We start from the raw sequence: 14,712 nt of genomic DNA, 5'->3' as shown, positions 1-14,712 counted from the left end.
ATGCGTACGTTTTAGAAAAAAATAAAAGTATTTTAAATTTCCTCTTGGAAGGTATCGATCTACACAATTTATCTTTAATTTCACCAAAGCCATGTTTTACTTCTATAAAATTGAGTTATTATAAAATGAGTTACTTCTTCAAGAGTCTGAACAATTCATGAATGAAATGAAGCATTTTATAAATATTCTTCGAAATGAAAAATTAATTCGCCAAATAAGTAAATCAATGCAAACTCAAAAGGATTGTATATTTTCCCCATGAGAACGCAAGTTCATCCCTTTTTCCTTGAAAGCAGAAACAAATAGACATTCTTCTCAAAAGAGAAGCTTTTAAAAATCTTTAACTTCTAAAATTACAGCTGCTTTTCTTTAGTAAAATTCCAAAGGTAAAAATTTGGCATTTTTTTCCAAGGCTCATGGCACTAAGAATTTTCGTTCCACATTAGTATCGATTCAGCATGTTTTTCTATAAAACCAGCTCTCTCTATTTAACGCTTTTTACCTTCTCGTATACGTAGTATAGAGAAAATATAATAATCATCAAAAATTCAAACTAGAGATTTTGACGAATCTCCACCTTTTAGATTCCCCCGAGTTCGAAAAACCCATTTTTGGAAAATGTCTATCTATCTGTAACAAAGATAGCTCAAAAACGTTTTGAGCTAGATGGTTGAAATTTTGTATACTGTCGCTATACCACATTGTTTTTTGCCAGATAAACATTCTGCCTTCGTCTTTTAGAACCACAATTGAAATTCTCTGAATTGTCATATTTGATTCATTATCATTTAAAAAAGTTCTGATTTATGATTAGTATCAAACCTTAATTCTAACTAAACAAAATTCGAGAAACTTAGTATGCCCAAGTCAAAAATCAGGATTTCAAAATAAATAAATAAACGAAATTTCAAATCAATTCGGAAGACAAGCACTGTAGTGTGCTAGTGCTTACTTTTAAAGTGCAAGTTATATTACAGAAATGGTTCATTATTGCTAGGTGTAAAGATCAGGTAAAACCAAATTTCTTACCGTGTTTAGGCCTAAATGTCATGTGCATAAATTTGCCTGTTATACCTATAATTTCTAATTTTGCGTGTCTAGATTTATTCAAAAAGAATTATATTAGTATCACTGAAATTATATAAAAATTATGAAATATCAGAGGAAAAGTACTAAAAGATAGTTATATTGGATCCTAATCCAATAATATCATAAGACTATTATTGGATCAATAAAATTTTAATTGCCTGTCATTAAAATTTCATTGAGATAAATTGCTAACAATAACAATCTTTATATATATATATATATATATATATATATATATATATATATATATATATATATATATATATATATATATATATATATATATATATATATATATATATATATATATATATAATATTATAATCAGATGTCTCGTATTAGCTAATTTTCAATATGAATTTAATGTTCCCTATATTTACTTTTAATCAAGTAAGTCACAAGAAAAAAAAATTTAATTTGATTAAATTCTTTAATTTCGTCTAAAATGGTTAATTTTAAATTTAAAAAATAGTGAATCCCCTTCTTTTACTATAAGTATGAAATAATCAGACATTCAAGAATAGGTAGCACAGTTGTGATTTTCTCTTTATTGTCTCTTCTAAAAAAAGTAATTTCGGTTTGAAGAAGTGTACTTTATATAAATTAAATATTCTGTATTATCATATTCCATTTTCGATAGTATATATATGCATTAAAAAAGGATTATCTAGAATTAGTTTTTTAAGTTTACTTTAGAAGAATTTTTCCCTAACTTATTCGACACTCAAAGTATAATATGACATTAATATAACCAATGTAGATACATAAGATAAATAAAAAATGGTAAAGCAATATCAAAATTTTAAAGCTTCTTTTTTTAAAATAATTATCAGTTTTATTAGCTTTATTCTTAAAATGTTTTTAAAGAAAAAGAGGATTTTATCCTATCAGTATTTTCTCATCCTCTGGCGAATATTTAGAATTGAAATTGGAAAAATTTAATCACTTTGCATTTACCTACTTTTATTCTAATAAAAATGTTCGTTTTTTTCTTCACTTATAAGGCATGAGTTAGAAAAAGTAAATTTTATTTTCAAAAATGGTAAAGAGTCCTTTTTTAGCGAAATTTACCATTTGTGATATTTATTTTAAAAACAAATAATCAGAGAAAGATAATGAGCAAACTTTCCAAATGTGAATCTTTTGTTCTGTTTTTTCACCCTTCCGCTAAGCATTATTTAATTGTAAGAGAAGCATATTTCAAAACAATCGAAAGATTAAAATTAATTTGATCACCTTCCTAGGATTTAATGGAGGCTATTCTTGTCTGCATGATTTTTTTAACAAAAACAAAACGATCAGGCTGAGAGCAATTTTGTAGAATTACGAAATCCTGTTTTAAAATAATTGAATTCTCAAAGATTTCGTTTTTCACAGAAGAGCGCCAAGTGCTTTGGATGTCATAAACAACGCTACTGGCCTGTTCCAAGAAAAGTGAAGTTCAGCCATTGCTATAGCAACCGTGATCTGCGCAGAATCTTGGAAAGACTAAGTCTGTCCATAGCGGAAAAACAAATTCATCGTGGCTAGATTGATTATCTGTTAGATTTCGGGCATCTCGCACACACGCTTGACGGCGGGATTCGTCCGTTCGGGGGTATAACGTGTTGCTGAGGTTTCCCGCTTCACATTATCTGTTTGTTTCATTTCTGTTACTGTTGTTGCGATGTCGGAACGTCCAGTAAACCTGAAAGTAAAAAAGAAGGTGTATATGAAAAGCACCAGTGAGGAGGAGGAGACATCTGTAAAACGCGTGGGTTCTGAATTTCAAGCAAAAATTCCCAAATTAGAAAAGTTAAACTTCACAGATATTATAAAAACTGATAAGGACAATTGTCTATGGTGCTCATCCATTCTACCTGAAGATGAAGTCGTTGATTATTTGAAGTCTGTTCGATTATTGAGACGAAGAGGTTTAAATGAAGAAAAGGCTCTGATTTTTTTGCATCGTAATAATTATGACACAGAAGAAGCCCTGGGAAAGTTCAAATTGTTCCCAGATGGAAGTTTCACTTCAGAGGAATGGTCAGAAAACGAGGCCCGCCGTTTTGAAAATGGCATGGAACAGTTTGGAAAAGATTTTAATTCCGTTCAAAAGGTGGTGCAGACGAAAAATATAAAAGAGATTGTTGAATTCTATTATCTTTGGAAGAAAACGGAACGTCATGATGTGTTTCTGAAAAAGAAAAGTGCATCTCCATATAAACAGAAGCAAAAAAAGAAAATGTACCTAATTACTGATTGTACAGAATACTTCGAAGACGTGATCGACGTCGAGAGGCAAGTCCAAACTCGCTCTCGCAGTCGGTTGAGAAAAATTGAGACAATTGAGTTGAAAGACTAAGCATGCGCTCAGACCATGGAGAAATTATCTCTATTTTTGACATTTGTTGTGATATTCAGAGGGGGAAAAAAAGATTTTAAATGGATACTCGTGGATATTTTCATGTTGTGGCTCCATTAATTAATTATCTTTCGAAACAAGAGAGAACATAGAATAGTTATTAGATCTTGTGAATGTCAAGGTGTTTTTTCAGTGTCGGTGTTTCATCTCTACACGAGAAAAAGAATTTATGTTTGAATGTTAAAGTTACTTAGTGCGAACTGAACAGCACTTCTGATCTTAAAAAAATTAAAAATATTCTTATTTTCGAACATTTATTGTGATATTCAGAGAAAAAAATTTAAATGGATACTCTTGGATATATTCATCTTGTGGTTCCATTAATTAATTATCTTTCAAAACAAGAGAGAACATAGAATAGTTATTGGATCCTGTGAATGTCAAGGTGGTTTTCAGTGTCGGTGTTTCATCTCTACACGAGAAAAATAATTTATGTTTTAATGTTAAGGTTACTTAGTGCGAACTGAACAGCACTTCTGACCTTAAAGAAATTAAAAATATTCTTATTTTAGAACATTTATTGTGATAATCAGAGAAAAAAATTTAAAAGGATACTCGTGGATATATTCATGTTGTGGTTCCATTAATTAATTATCTTTCCAAACAAGAGAGAACATAGAATAGTTATTGGATCCTGTGAATATCAAGGTGGTTTTCAGTGTCGGTGTTTCATCTCTACACGAGAAAAATAATTTATGTTTTAATGTTAAGGTTACTTAGTGCGAACTGAACAGCACTTCTGACCTTAAAGAAATTAAAAATATTCTTATTTTAGAACATTTATTGTGATAATCAGAGAAAAAAATTTAAAAGGATACTCGTGGATATATTCATGTTGTGGTTCCATTAATTAATTATCTTTCCAAACAAGAGAGAACATAGAATAGTTATTGGATCCTGTGAATATCAAGGTGGTTTTCAGTGTCGGTGTTTCATCTCTACATGAGAAAAAGAATTTATGTTTTAATGTTAAGGTTACTTAGTGCGGAATTAACAGCACTTCTGACTTTGAAGAAATTTAGAGTGTTCTTATTTTCGAACATTTGTTGTGATACTCATGGTAAAATGGAGCAAAAGACTTTTTATGTATTACGTAAACGTTTTTGATTGCATGCATTAATTATCAATCTAAACAAGATGAAACATAGGATAGTCATTAGAACATGTATATGTAGTGGCATTTTTTGGGGAAGGCATTTTATCCCTGTGTGGGTAAAGAAATTTATCTAATTATTATAAAAATTTATTTAATTATATATTTTATATTAATTATCAAATTAATATAAAAATTTATTTATCCATATTGGAATTAAAATTTAAAATACGTATTGTTTAAGCTGAACTGGATATTTTTTGAAATGTTATGTGAATTAATTTTTGTAAAAATTTTCGATTAGTTATTGTGCTTTCTCTTTTAGTTACAGACTTTTCTTCTAATTATGTGAGGTTTTTTTCTTATAATTTTATGTTTTATATGTATTTTATGTTCTTATAATTTTATGTTTTATATGTATTTTATGTTCTTATAATTTTATGTTTTATATGTATTTTATGTTCTTATAATTTTATGTTTTCTGTTTCATAGTTTTATGATTTAATAATTTATGATATTATTTATGATTTTATGATATCTGTGTAAAAAGCTCAATTCCAATTAAATTTTTTGATTAATTAACTTTACAGAACACCTTGTGAAGTCTCATATTTACCACCTATTTCACTATAAAATGAATATTTATGACATAAGAATCTATGTGGACAAAGCTCAATTCTAATTCAAAAATTTTTTGATTCATTGATTTGACAAAACACCTTTTGAACTATTATGTAATGAACTTAAATTTTTATGATATGTTTCAATAGTATACGGAAAAATATAAATTTCTTTCTTTTATTTCTATTAAGTTGTTTTTAAAATTTAGTGATCAATTTAATTTCGATTATTCATTGTGACTCTTTTCTTCTAGTTCTAGATTTGATGAGCTAATAATTTTATGTTTTCAGTTCATGATTTTTTTTATTTAATGATTTATCAGTATCGGTAATTTATTTTCGATTTAATAATTTATTCATTTTATAATTATTTAGTTCAGTTTCGATTATTATTGTGACTTTTCTACGAGTTCTACATTTGATGTGCTCATAATTTTGAGTTTTCATTTCATGATTTTTTTTTCTTTAATAATTTGTAACATATGAATGTCTGTGTTAAAAGTTCAAAAGTAATTAGTTTTTCTTATTTAATCGACTTTACAGAATTTTATGTGAACTTTCATGTGTGGTGTTTAAATTTATGGCTATTTGCATTTCTTTTTATTATTAGGACTAAAAAATTTAAGTAAAAAAAAAAGACTTTAATTCTTTTCATCGCGGTAATTGTAACAAATAAAAGAAGCCCTAAAAGAAGTCATTTTTGCTACCAGATGAATTTTGTTCTTTTGAGGAAACTGGTCTGACAATGAGACCTTTCTTTTTGAAAATATTACATACAAATTTGTTAACGATGTTAATTCTATTCAAAAACGGTTTCAGACGAGAAAGATAAGTGATATTGTTGACTTTTATTACATTTAGATGAAAATTGTACTTCATGATGTGTTTATAAAAAAGAAAAGTAGATCTTCATATAAAATGAAAGAAAAATGCCCCGAATTATTGACTTTACATACGAGGAACATTTTATTGCCACTTTGATCCACAGCTAGTTGAACTTGATGAGCAAGTCCAAATTCGCTCACGTAGTTGGATTCTCTGAGCTAATTGAATAGCAGCTCAGACCATGGAGATATTATCACTATTTTTGGCAATTGCTGTGATACTCAAAAAAAAATGATATATTTATGTGGATGAATTAATATTGCGATTGCATTAAACAAGAGATAACATAAAATAGTTATTAGATCTTGTGAATGCCAGGGTGTTTTTTTGTGCAGACATTTTATCTGTACAAGGGTTATTAATGTTTGATGTCTCAATGTTAACGTTACATAGTGCGAACTGAACAACACTTCAAATCTTGAAGAAATTAAGAGTATTCTTATCTTTGAACATTTGTTGTGATATTCATAGTAAAAGGAAGCAACAGATTTGTTTTATGTATCATATAACATTTTTCATTGCATGCATTAATTATCAATCTAAACATGATGAAACATAGAATAGGTATTAGAACATGTGAATGTAGTTGTATTTTTGTGTAAGCATCTTATCTCTCTATGGATAATGAATGTATGTCCGCTTGTTATAAATGTCAAAAATTTGTTTATGAATTTTGGAATGAAAATTCAAAATACGTGTTGTGTAAGCTGCACTAAATCTTTTATGAAATATTGTGTAATGTAATTCGTGAAAAACTATTCAACTAGTTGATTGTGATTGTAGTAGTTGTTGTGGTTTTCTTCTAGCTATAGATTTAATGTGCTTATAATTCTGCGTTTTTGTTAATGATTTTGTAATTTAATAATTTACGATATATGAAAAGCTCAATTCCATAATCTTTTTTACTTAATTAACTTTATAAATCAACTCCTGAACTCTCATATATGGTGCTTGAATATTTACAAATTATTTCGATATAAAATTGAAATATACACATGTATGAAACGTTTTTTTTACTAATATTCTTTTTAAAAATTCAATGATCAATTTAGTATCCATTAAATGTTGTGATATTTCTTTTAGATATAGATTTTATGTATTTATAACCTTGTTATTCACTTCTCTAGTAGCACATATATATTGTACAAAATTGTGTGATATTAGATAATATTCGTAATATTGTATAATATTGTTAAATATTAAATTATATAATATAATATTGCACAAAATTATATAATATTGTACAGCAGGATTTGCTCTCTGTGTCTGTGATTTTGTGGTCTAATAATTTATGACATAAAAACATCTGTGTGAAAATCTGAATTCTAATTTTTTTTAAAAAAAATGTTTACCTAATTGACTTCAGAAACACCTTTTGATCTCTCATGTGTGATGGTTAAATTTCTTATGAACTACTTTAACATAATATGGAACAAATTAAAAATATGAAAATTTCTTTATTTCTAACAAGTAGTTTTAAAAATTTGGTGATTAGTTTAGTATCGATTAGTCATTGTGATTTTTTTTTAGTTTTAAATTTAATGAATTTTATTTAGATTTGTGTTTTCTGTCGTGATTTTGTGATTGAATTATTTATGAACAAATATCTGTGTGAAAAATTCATCTATAGTTTTAAATTTGTCTTTAATTTATTGACTTTACAGAGCTGTTTTTGAATTCTAATGTGTGGTGCTTCAATTTTTACATACTTAAATATATGATGTTGTGAAATAAAATATTTTTCGATGTTTCAAGAATGCTATTTGATATTTTCTCATTTTTTATTTATCTGTTAGGCCAATTTGTTTTCTTCATTGCAGGATTATTTATAAATGTGAATAAAATTATGAAGTTTTTATAATAAGTAATCAGTATTCCATGATAATACTTTAGTGCAAAATAATGCATATGTAATTGATCATATAATTGAAAAACATATATCAGTAAGTGTCTCAAGCATGTATTTGTAACTATAATTGAATGAATTATTAAATTTCTGATAGCTAATTTATTTAATAATTAACTATCTGATAATAATTAATTTGATTTAATTATTAATTCTAATAGTTAACTTACTTTTAATCTAGCCTTATACTTAGTTTATAAAAAATAATCTGAAATTATAAAATCTACTGGACCTCTATCCTAAACAATCTTTATGTTATGAATGGGCTGGGCATTGGACATCTAATGACTATAAAGAATTTTAATAAATTTAATTTAATCAAGTATTCAGAGCTAGATTGATTAGTAATCCGGATGATTTAAAATCAGTTTGCTTGTTATTTGTACAGTTTTTTATTATAATTCTGCATTCAAAAAAAAAAAAAAAAAACTTTGAAATTTGCGTTTTAACATTCAACATATTTTTGACAATTTATAAATACCATTTTTTTGCAACCATTGAATCAATCTAATATTTATTTTTTAATCATAAATTCAATTTCTTCTACAAATAAAGATGAATCATAATTATATAAATTATCGAGTATGGAGAATAGAAATATATATCCCGGAGGGATATTTTAAAATTTTTTTATTAGAATTTTAATTAATTAAGCGAAATGTTGCCATTCTTTAGTGAGAACTTCCAAAACTGTTACAGCAAAAAAATAATTTATACAAGACCTTAAAATTATTTTTTTTTAATAATATCAATTTTTTAGCTCTGTTTTTACTAATCTTAATTACTTTTTAAAGAAATATTTTAATTTTATGTAACTGAAATCGTTTTCATAATTGCTATTAATATTTCATTCTGTTTTTTTTAATTGTTAATTAACTAGCTATGAAGACATTTTATATATATATATTTTATATATTGTGTAAATATACAATTAAGGTCTGATTTTAATTTTTAAAAAAATGAAATTCTGTTGTTGCACTTAAAATTTAACTTCAGTATCAAGCAATTTAGAAAAAATTCTGAAATTCTCACTTTTTGTAAACATTGTAATGCTTTCCTAGTATTATAATTGCATGTATAAAAATAGACAGAAAATGGAAGTAAGGCATAACACGTTGAACACAGCAGTGTAAGGCTTCTAAGATAGAACCCTGTGCCTATTACAAAATTATCCTGTGTCTAACAAAATTTGAATTTTAAGAATCATTTACCAATGCAGCCATTAAGACCAAAATACACAAATATTTCATTGAAATTTTTAGCTACTATTAATCCGACGAAATAACTGGTCGTCAAAAGCGGCTAAAGGGAAATGAGAATATTCTTCCAAAATTATTCGAATTTTGTAATACAGATCTCCGATTGCTGGAGGTAAGTTTCGATAATTTTTTTTTAAATAAGTAAGATTAAAATAATAGACAAGACTATTCAGAAAGTGACTTATGTTATGCTGAGATAGTACCTTAGCTGCTGCAAGGCTACAGATGATGCCAGCGTCCCAATTTTGGTGCCAGAACGTCCACAGAATCATTAGGCATCTTATTGTGGTGACCATTTGTGGATCAGGTCACCTCTGCTTTGTTCACTGTGTATGTTTAAAATGTGTGCTTGGATAGAAAATGTTCGCCAGTTGTGAAATATGTTCAGTGTTTAGGTTTTTATTGGTAAAAAAAGTGTAGACCAATTGAAATTTATCGAGAGCTTTGTTCGGTCTGTCGAAGCGAATTAATGACTGAAGCAAGAGTAAGACAATGATGCATCGTGTTTAAAAATGGGCCACTAATGTCCACGAGGAGGTGCGAAGTGACAGACCAAGCTTTGTTAATGATGAACTGGAGGAGAAAACTGAAGAGAAGCCTCGCGAAATCCTCCGCTGCGCAGTTTTGAAGCTCTCATTAATGTTTCTTCACATTTGGCAATCCTTGTTGTTTAATGTTATGATTTAGGATAGATTAGGTATCACAAGTTTTGTGCCTGATGGACACCGAGATTCATGTCAGAAGAATACAAAAGGCAACGAATGGCAACATCTTTGACATTTCTAGAGGCTTACAGAGAAAGTGGGGATTCACTTCTCAATCGTTTGTTATTGTCATCAAGAGAGATCAGGGTAAGTCATTTTTAGGACCAGGAAGGTCTGCTTCTATTGGATTACTTCTAACATGATGAAATAAAAAAATTGTAAGAAATATTGAAAAACATCAAAGAAATTAAAAGGAGCGATGCAAAACAAGAGTCAGGAAAGTTGCATTTTAAGGTGTGTGTTTTTTATTCATTAGAATGCACGCCCCTAGACATCCATCCAAACGCAACAGCTCTTGGATGACTTCGGATGAGAACTGTTTGGTCCTCCTCTATACAGTCCAGACCTTATCCCGAGTGATTTTCACTTATTTGCACTCGTGAAGACCTGGTTCGTAACACAGCTTTTCGACGATGATAAGGAATTTCATACAAACGTCCGTGCATGGTTGAACTTTCAGGCACAAATATTTAATGATGTTAATATTCATAAGCTGGTTGATAAGTTTTAATTTATACAGAAGTCATATTGGAAAGTAAATGAATAATGTACCTTTCAAATGTAAATAATAAAAAAATGTTTCTTTTCATATATATTTTTTTAAAACCTAAGTTATTTTCTAAATAGCCTTCGAATTCGAAACAATAGCAATGTCATCATTTTAGTAAATGTTTTCTTAAGAAAAAAGAGAACGATTCGAACCTTTCAAAATCTGAAGTTTAAATAATGAAGGCCGGAATAAAATCCTTTTCTAAATTCTAGAGCAAAGTTGGGAAACCACGCGATTTTCTATCAACAATGGAATTGACTATTGTGTTACCTTTTTTTTTAATGAGTGCTGTTAAGAATCAACTTAGATTAATTTTTATTTTGAATATCGAAAATACATTGAAAGTTGAAAAGAACATTTTAAATAATTGAATAATAACTAAAAATTTTAAACTGAAATTTTCAAAAGTTCCTTCATTCATATTCTTTCATTGTTTAAATCTTCATAAACTAAATAATTCATATTGGATTTTTTTTTATTATATTGCACTGATTGATATGCACAATGCTGGCGAGAGAAAATATTTTCATCTGTTTTATTGATAAAAAAATTAACAATTAATTCATCGCCATGAAATTTGTTGTACGTTTTACACTATTTCAGAACAAATTTGTTGGGAAATTTCGATTTTTGCAGTCTAAATACTAATAATGAATTACTGTTTTCATTTTACGGATTGAAAAGAGAAAATCATTTTCCTCGAGTAATTTTCAAAATTGCTCGGATTCTCGGATAATTAGTGGAATTGGAAAGAGAATATCATTTTCCTCAAGCAATTTTCAAAATTGCACGGATTCTCGGATAATTAGTGGTTATAGTTAAGACTTAATTAATAAAGCCATCGAAATGCAATTTTTACATACTTTATAAATACCAATGTAATTTACAAATAAATCTTGACAATAAACATATGAAATCGTTAAAAATATCTAGGACTTTTCTTCAATATAAATGGCAATACTAATGATAAAAGAATACTCCCTATGACTGGGAAAATAGTTTTTAATCCATAAAAAAAGAATTGTTTAATTAATCTTCGTGATATCTTCAACAAAACATTCTCATTCTAGAAAAATTTGAAGAAAATTAATAGAATTAATTTAGATTTCTATAGCGTAAAATTATTTTCTTAATTTTACTTTTATTTATACAGAGTAATGTATTTAGAATTTTCTGCTTTATTGTAAGACTAGCTACCTTTGATGACCAATCGGCTTGCCAATCTTAATGCTCGTTAAAATTTTCAATTAAATATTTTATATAACTTGTCTTTTACAACTTCTTCATCAAAATATTTAAACCTCAAATTTTGATAGTAATATGATTCACTCCTACTATTATAAAGGTCTTAAGACATAATATACTATGCATCTCTCTAATTTTCTGTCAACTCCTGTAAAATTTCAACTTTAAATTAAAGTGAAAATGATGAAGCGGCAATTAATATAAAAAATTTTTTTTTACTGAAACCAAGCCTTTTTTTAAAAATAGGAAACTGCAGCCAGAGTCATTCAGCATTTAAATCTTATGTGTACTACAGAACAATTTTCATAATTTATGTAATATTTCAAGAATTAATCAACAAAAATTTCTCAGATTGCTCATAAAATTCAGTTTTTAGTATTAATTTCAAAGGGATTTAAACGAAATGAATAACAATATTTTAATTTGTTTCGGTCTATAAATATACTTCAAAAATTATGAAGTTAAATCATGCCCAAGGAATCATATTCTGTGATATATTCTTGACACTTCAGTTTTTAAATAAATAAACACACATTCATCTTTATTATAATTCTAGATAGATTTTTAACTATAACATAAAGAATTTGAAATTACTAACTATTGAATTTAAAAAGGAACTAAATTTCGAAAACATTTGAACTGGAGCCCCACTTAATTTTTGTCTCTATCAAGTTGTATGTAAAAAAATATTCCTTTGGTTTTGATAAAAGAAATCTTTACAATATGGACGATGAAGTTAGGCGATGGCACGATTCAAAACTAATGAATGCTTTTACATAAATTTACTATAGAGTGATAATATTTAAACTGTGCAGATAATTGTTTCCCTATGAAGAGAACATTTGCTTGTAAGTTTTTATCTATTCATTTTAAAATTAAAGGGTTGTTATATAATTAAAGTTATCTGGATGTCTGAACTTAGGTCCGAGATTTTGTAGATATGGAGAAGTTTCATAAACCTATATGAAAAATGTAAATACTGGATTATCACGGATAATTTAATTAGATTACAAAGACACTAACAACTACAAAGTCCTACATATTATAATGACAGCGAGCATAATTTGTTCCCGAATGATTCACGTAAAACAAAACCATTTTTTCCCCATAAGAATCCATGTAGAATAAAACGCGTTCCATTTCGAAAAATGTACGCAAACAAATTTATAATAATGTAATTTATTATTTATATTGCATGTTTTTTACAAGGAAATTGTTTAACGACATTTGTCTATAGTTAGACTTTAAAATTTGGCGAAAATGCCACATAACATTATTGTTAAATGAATTTGTAGAGCTCATAGATATTGTCTGAGTAGGGTGATATTTCTCACAACGAACGATGTAATAAAATACAATTTTTACTCTGAATTCTACTTCTAACCGTTGAGTCTATGCAACCAAATACTTTGTTTTTCCCAAACACGAAACACAAAATTTATAAATATGAAAAGGAGAGAAGAATTTTCTCTATCTAAAAATTGGCCACCATTTCTTCTGTCTAATTGCGTGTAAAAGGTATCTGAAACTAATAAAGCCAGCTTGATTTCAAATTGAAATTATGAAGACTAAAAATTTCGAGGAAAAAACACATATGGTGTCTATTTCCTTTCATTTTTAAAATACTTTTTTATGCTTTTAATTTTTATATTTAAATGTAAAATTTAGCTATGTATATTCTTTTTTTTACCGTGAAGTTGATACTGCTACCTTTTATATTTTTTTATCAATAAATCTATTTCAACTGGACTTCATTTTATTAAGCAAAATAAGCCTTGATTAAAAAAAACCATAACATCAGTATTTTTTATTAAATTAAATATTTATATCTATTTGAATGTAAATACAAATAATTTCAAAGCAATAAAAATTTTTCCTAAATATTGTCGAGAAGTGAAGCAATCGAAGTGTTTGAAGAATCCCAAAAACACAATAGAATTTAACAAAATTGTCCTTAAATATTGAAAGATTGACAGCACGTAAATATAATAAGTACTCCTGGTTTTATATAAATTTATGAAATCTCTTGAGATTCCTCCTATACCAATAAATGCTTTGAAAAAAAATTCATATTATTAAAAATCACTAAAACTAACATTTTGTTAAGGAGCATTAAAATTCTTAGTTAGATTCAATAATTATACTTTTTTAATCCTAAAAGTACATGAAAAAAAAAGAATAAATTTAATAAATCAAAATAAGTAAAAATCATTTTGGGAAGAAAACAAATTCATTCTTCGTTAACAAGAAAAGTTATTGGAATAATTCAACTTGGCGGGCTGCTACAGCAAATTTTTTTAAGGAATACAATCCTTCTTACCAAAAGTTTAAACTAATACTGAAACCGCTAAGTGACCTTATTAACGTCAGAGTGACTCTATGACCTCGCAAGTCGGAAGAAAGAAGTATTTAAAAATGATACATTTTTTTAAAAATGTATCATTTTTCTTTTTTCGATATTGTAATACGTTGAGAGACATAGCATTAAAAAAAATGTCGATATCCTAACTTCCTTTATTTTTCGTTATAGTGTGCAAAAATTAAATCGCATATTATAACTTTTATTTATTTTTTTATAACGAAATAAGCTTTATAATAATGTATCACCACAAGAATCGTTCAAATTTCCTGCATTGTTTTGACTAACCGATATACGTGAGATTCGTCCACTAAAGATCCATTGTGTATGAAGGCCTGGTTAACGTTAAATCTGGTGTGGAAGTTTGTAGAGCGGTGCATCAAGGCAAATGTTGTTTTCGTCATCCAATCGGGATTCAAAATTTACAAGCTAAGACCCAAAGTTGCGTCAGAACAGGGTTTATATAGGAGATCTGGACAAAAGTATGCGTAGGTCATATTATTAGATTTAAGCTTATAAAATTATTTCAGGTTTGAAA

General features: G+C 27.4%; 1 protein-coding gene across 1 annotated transcript; it reads left to right on the top strand.

Moving 5' to 3' along the window:
* The first annotated feature begins 2,671 nt into the window (after nt 1-2,671).
* Nucleotides 2,672-3,433, top strand: LOC129972939 (mesoderm induction early response protein 1-like). Its single transcript, XM_056087266.1, has one exon. It carries the CDS (start codon nt 2,756-2,758, stop codon nt 3,431-3,433), a length of 678 nt encoding a protein of 225 aa, XP_055943241.1. The 5' UTR covers nt 2,672-2,755.
* The last annotated feature ends 11,279 nt before the right edge of the window (nt 3,434-14,712 follow it).

This window comes from Argiope bruennichi, chromosome 1 (genome assembly GCF_947563725.1).
Source record: "Argiope bruennichi chromosome 1, qqArgBrue1.1, whole genome shotgun sequence".
Classification (NCBI taxonomy): Eukaryota; Metazoa; Arthropoda; class Arachnida; order Araneae; family Araneidae; genus Argiope; species Argiope bruennichi.
The sequence above is the reverse complement of the archived record's forward strand: the minus strand, read 5'-3'. Positions and strand labels throughout refer to the sequence as shown.

Coding starts and splice junctions, on each gene's coding strand:
- LOC129972939 (XM_056087266.1), top strand. CDS start 2,756: ATGTCGGAACGTCCAGTAAACCTGAAAGTAAAAAAGAAGGTGTATATG.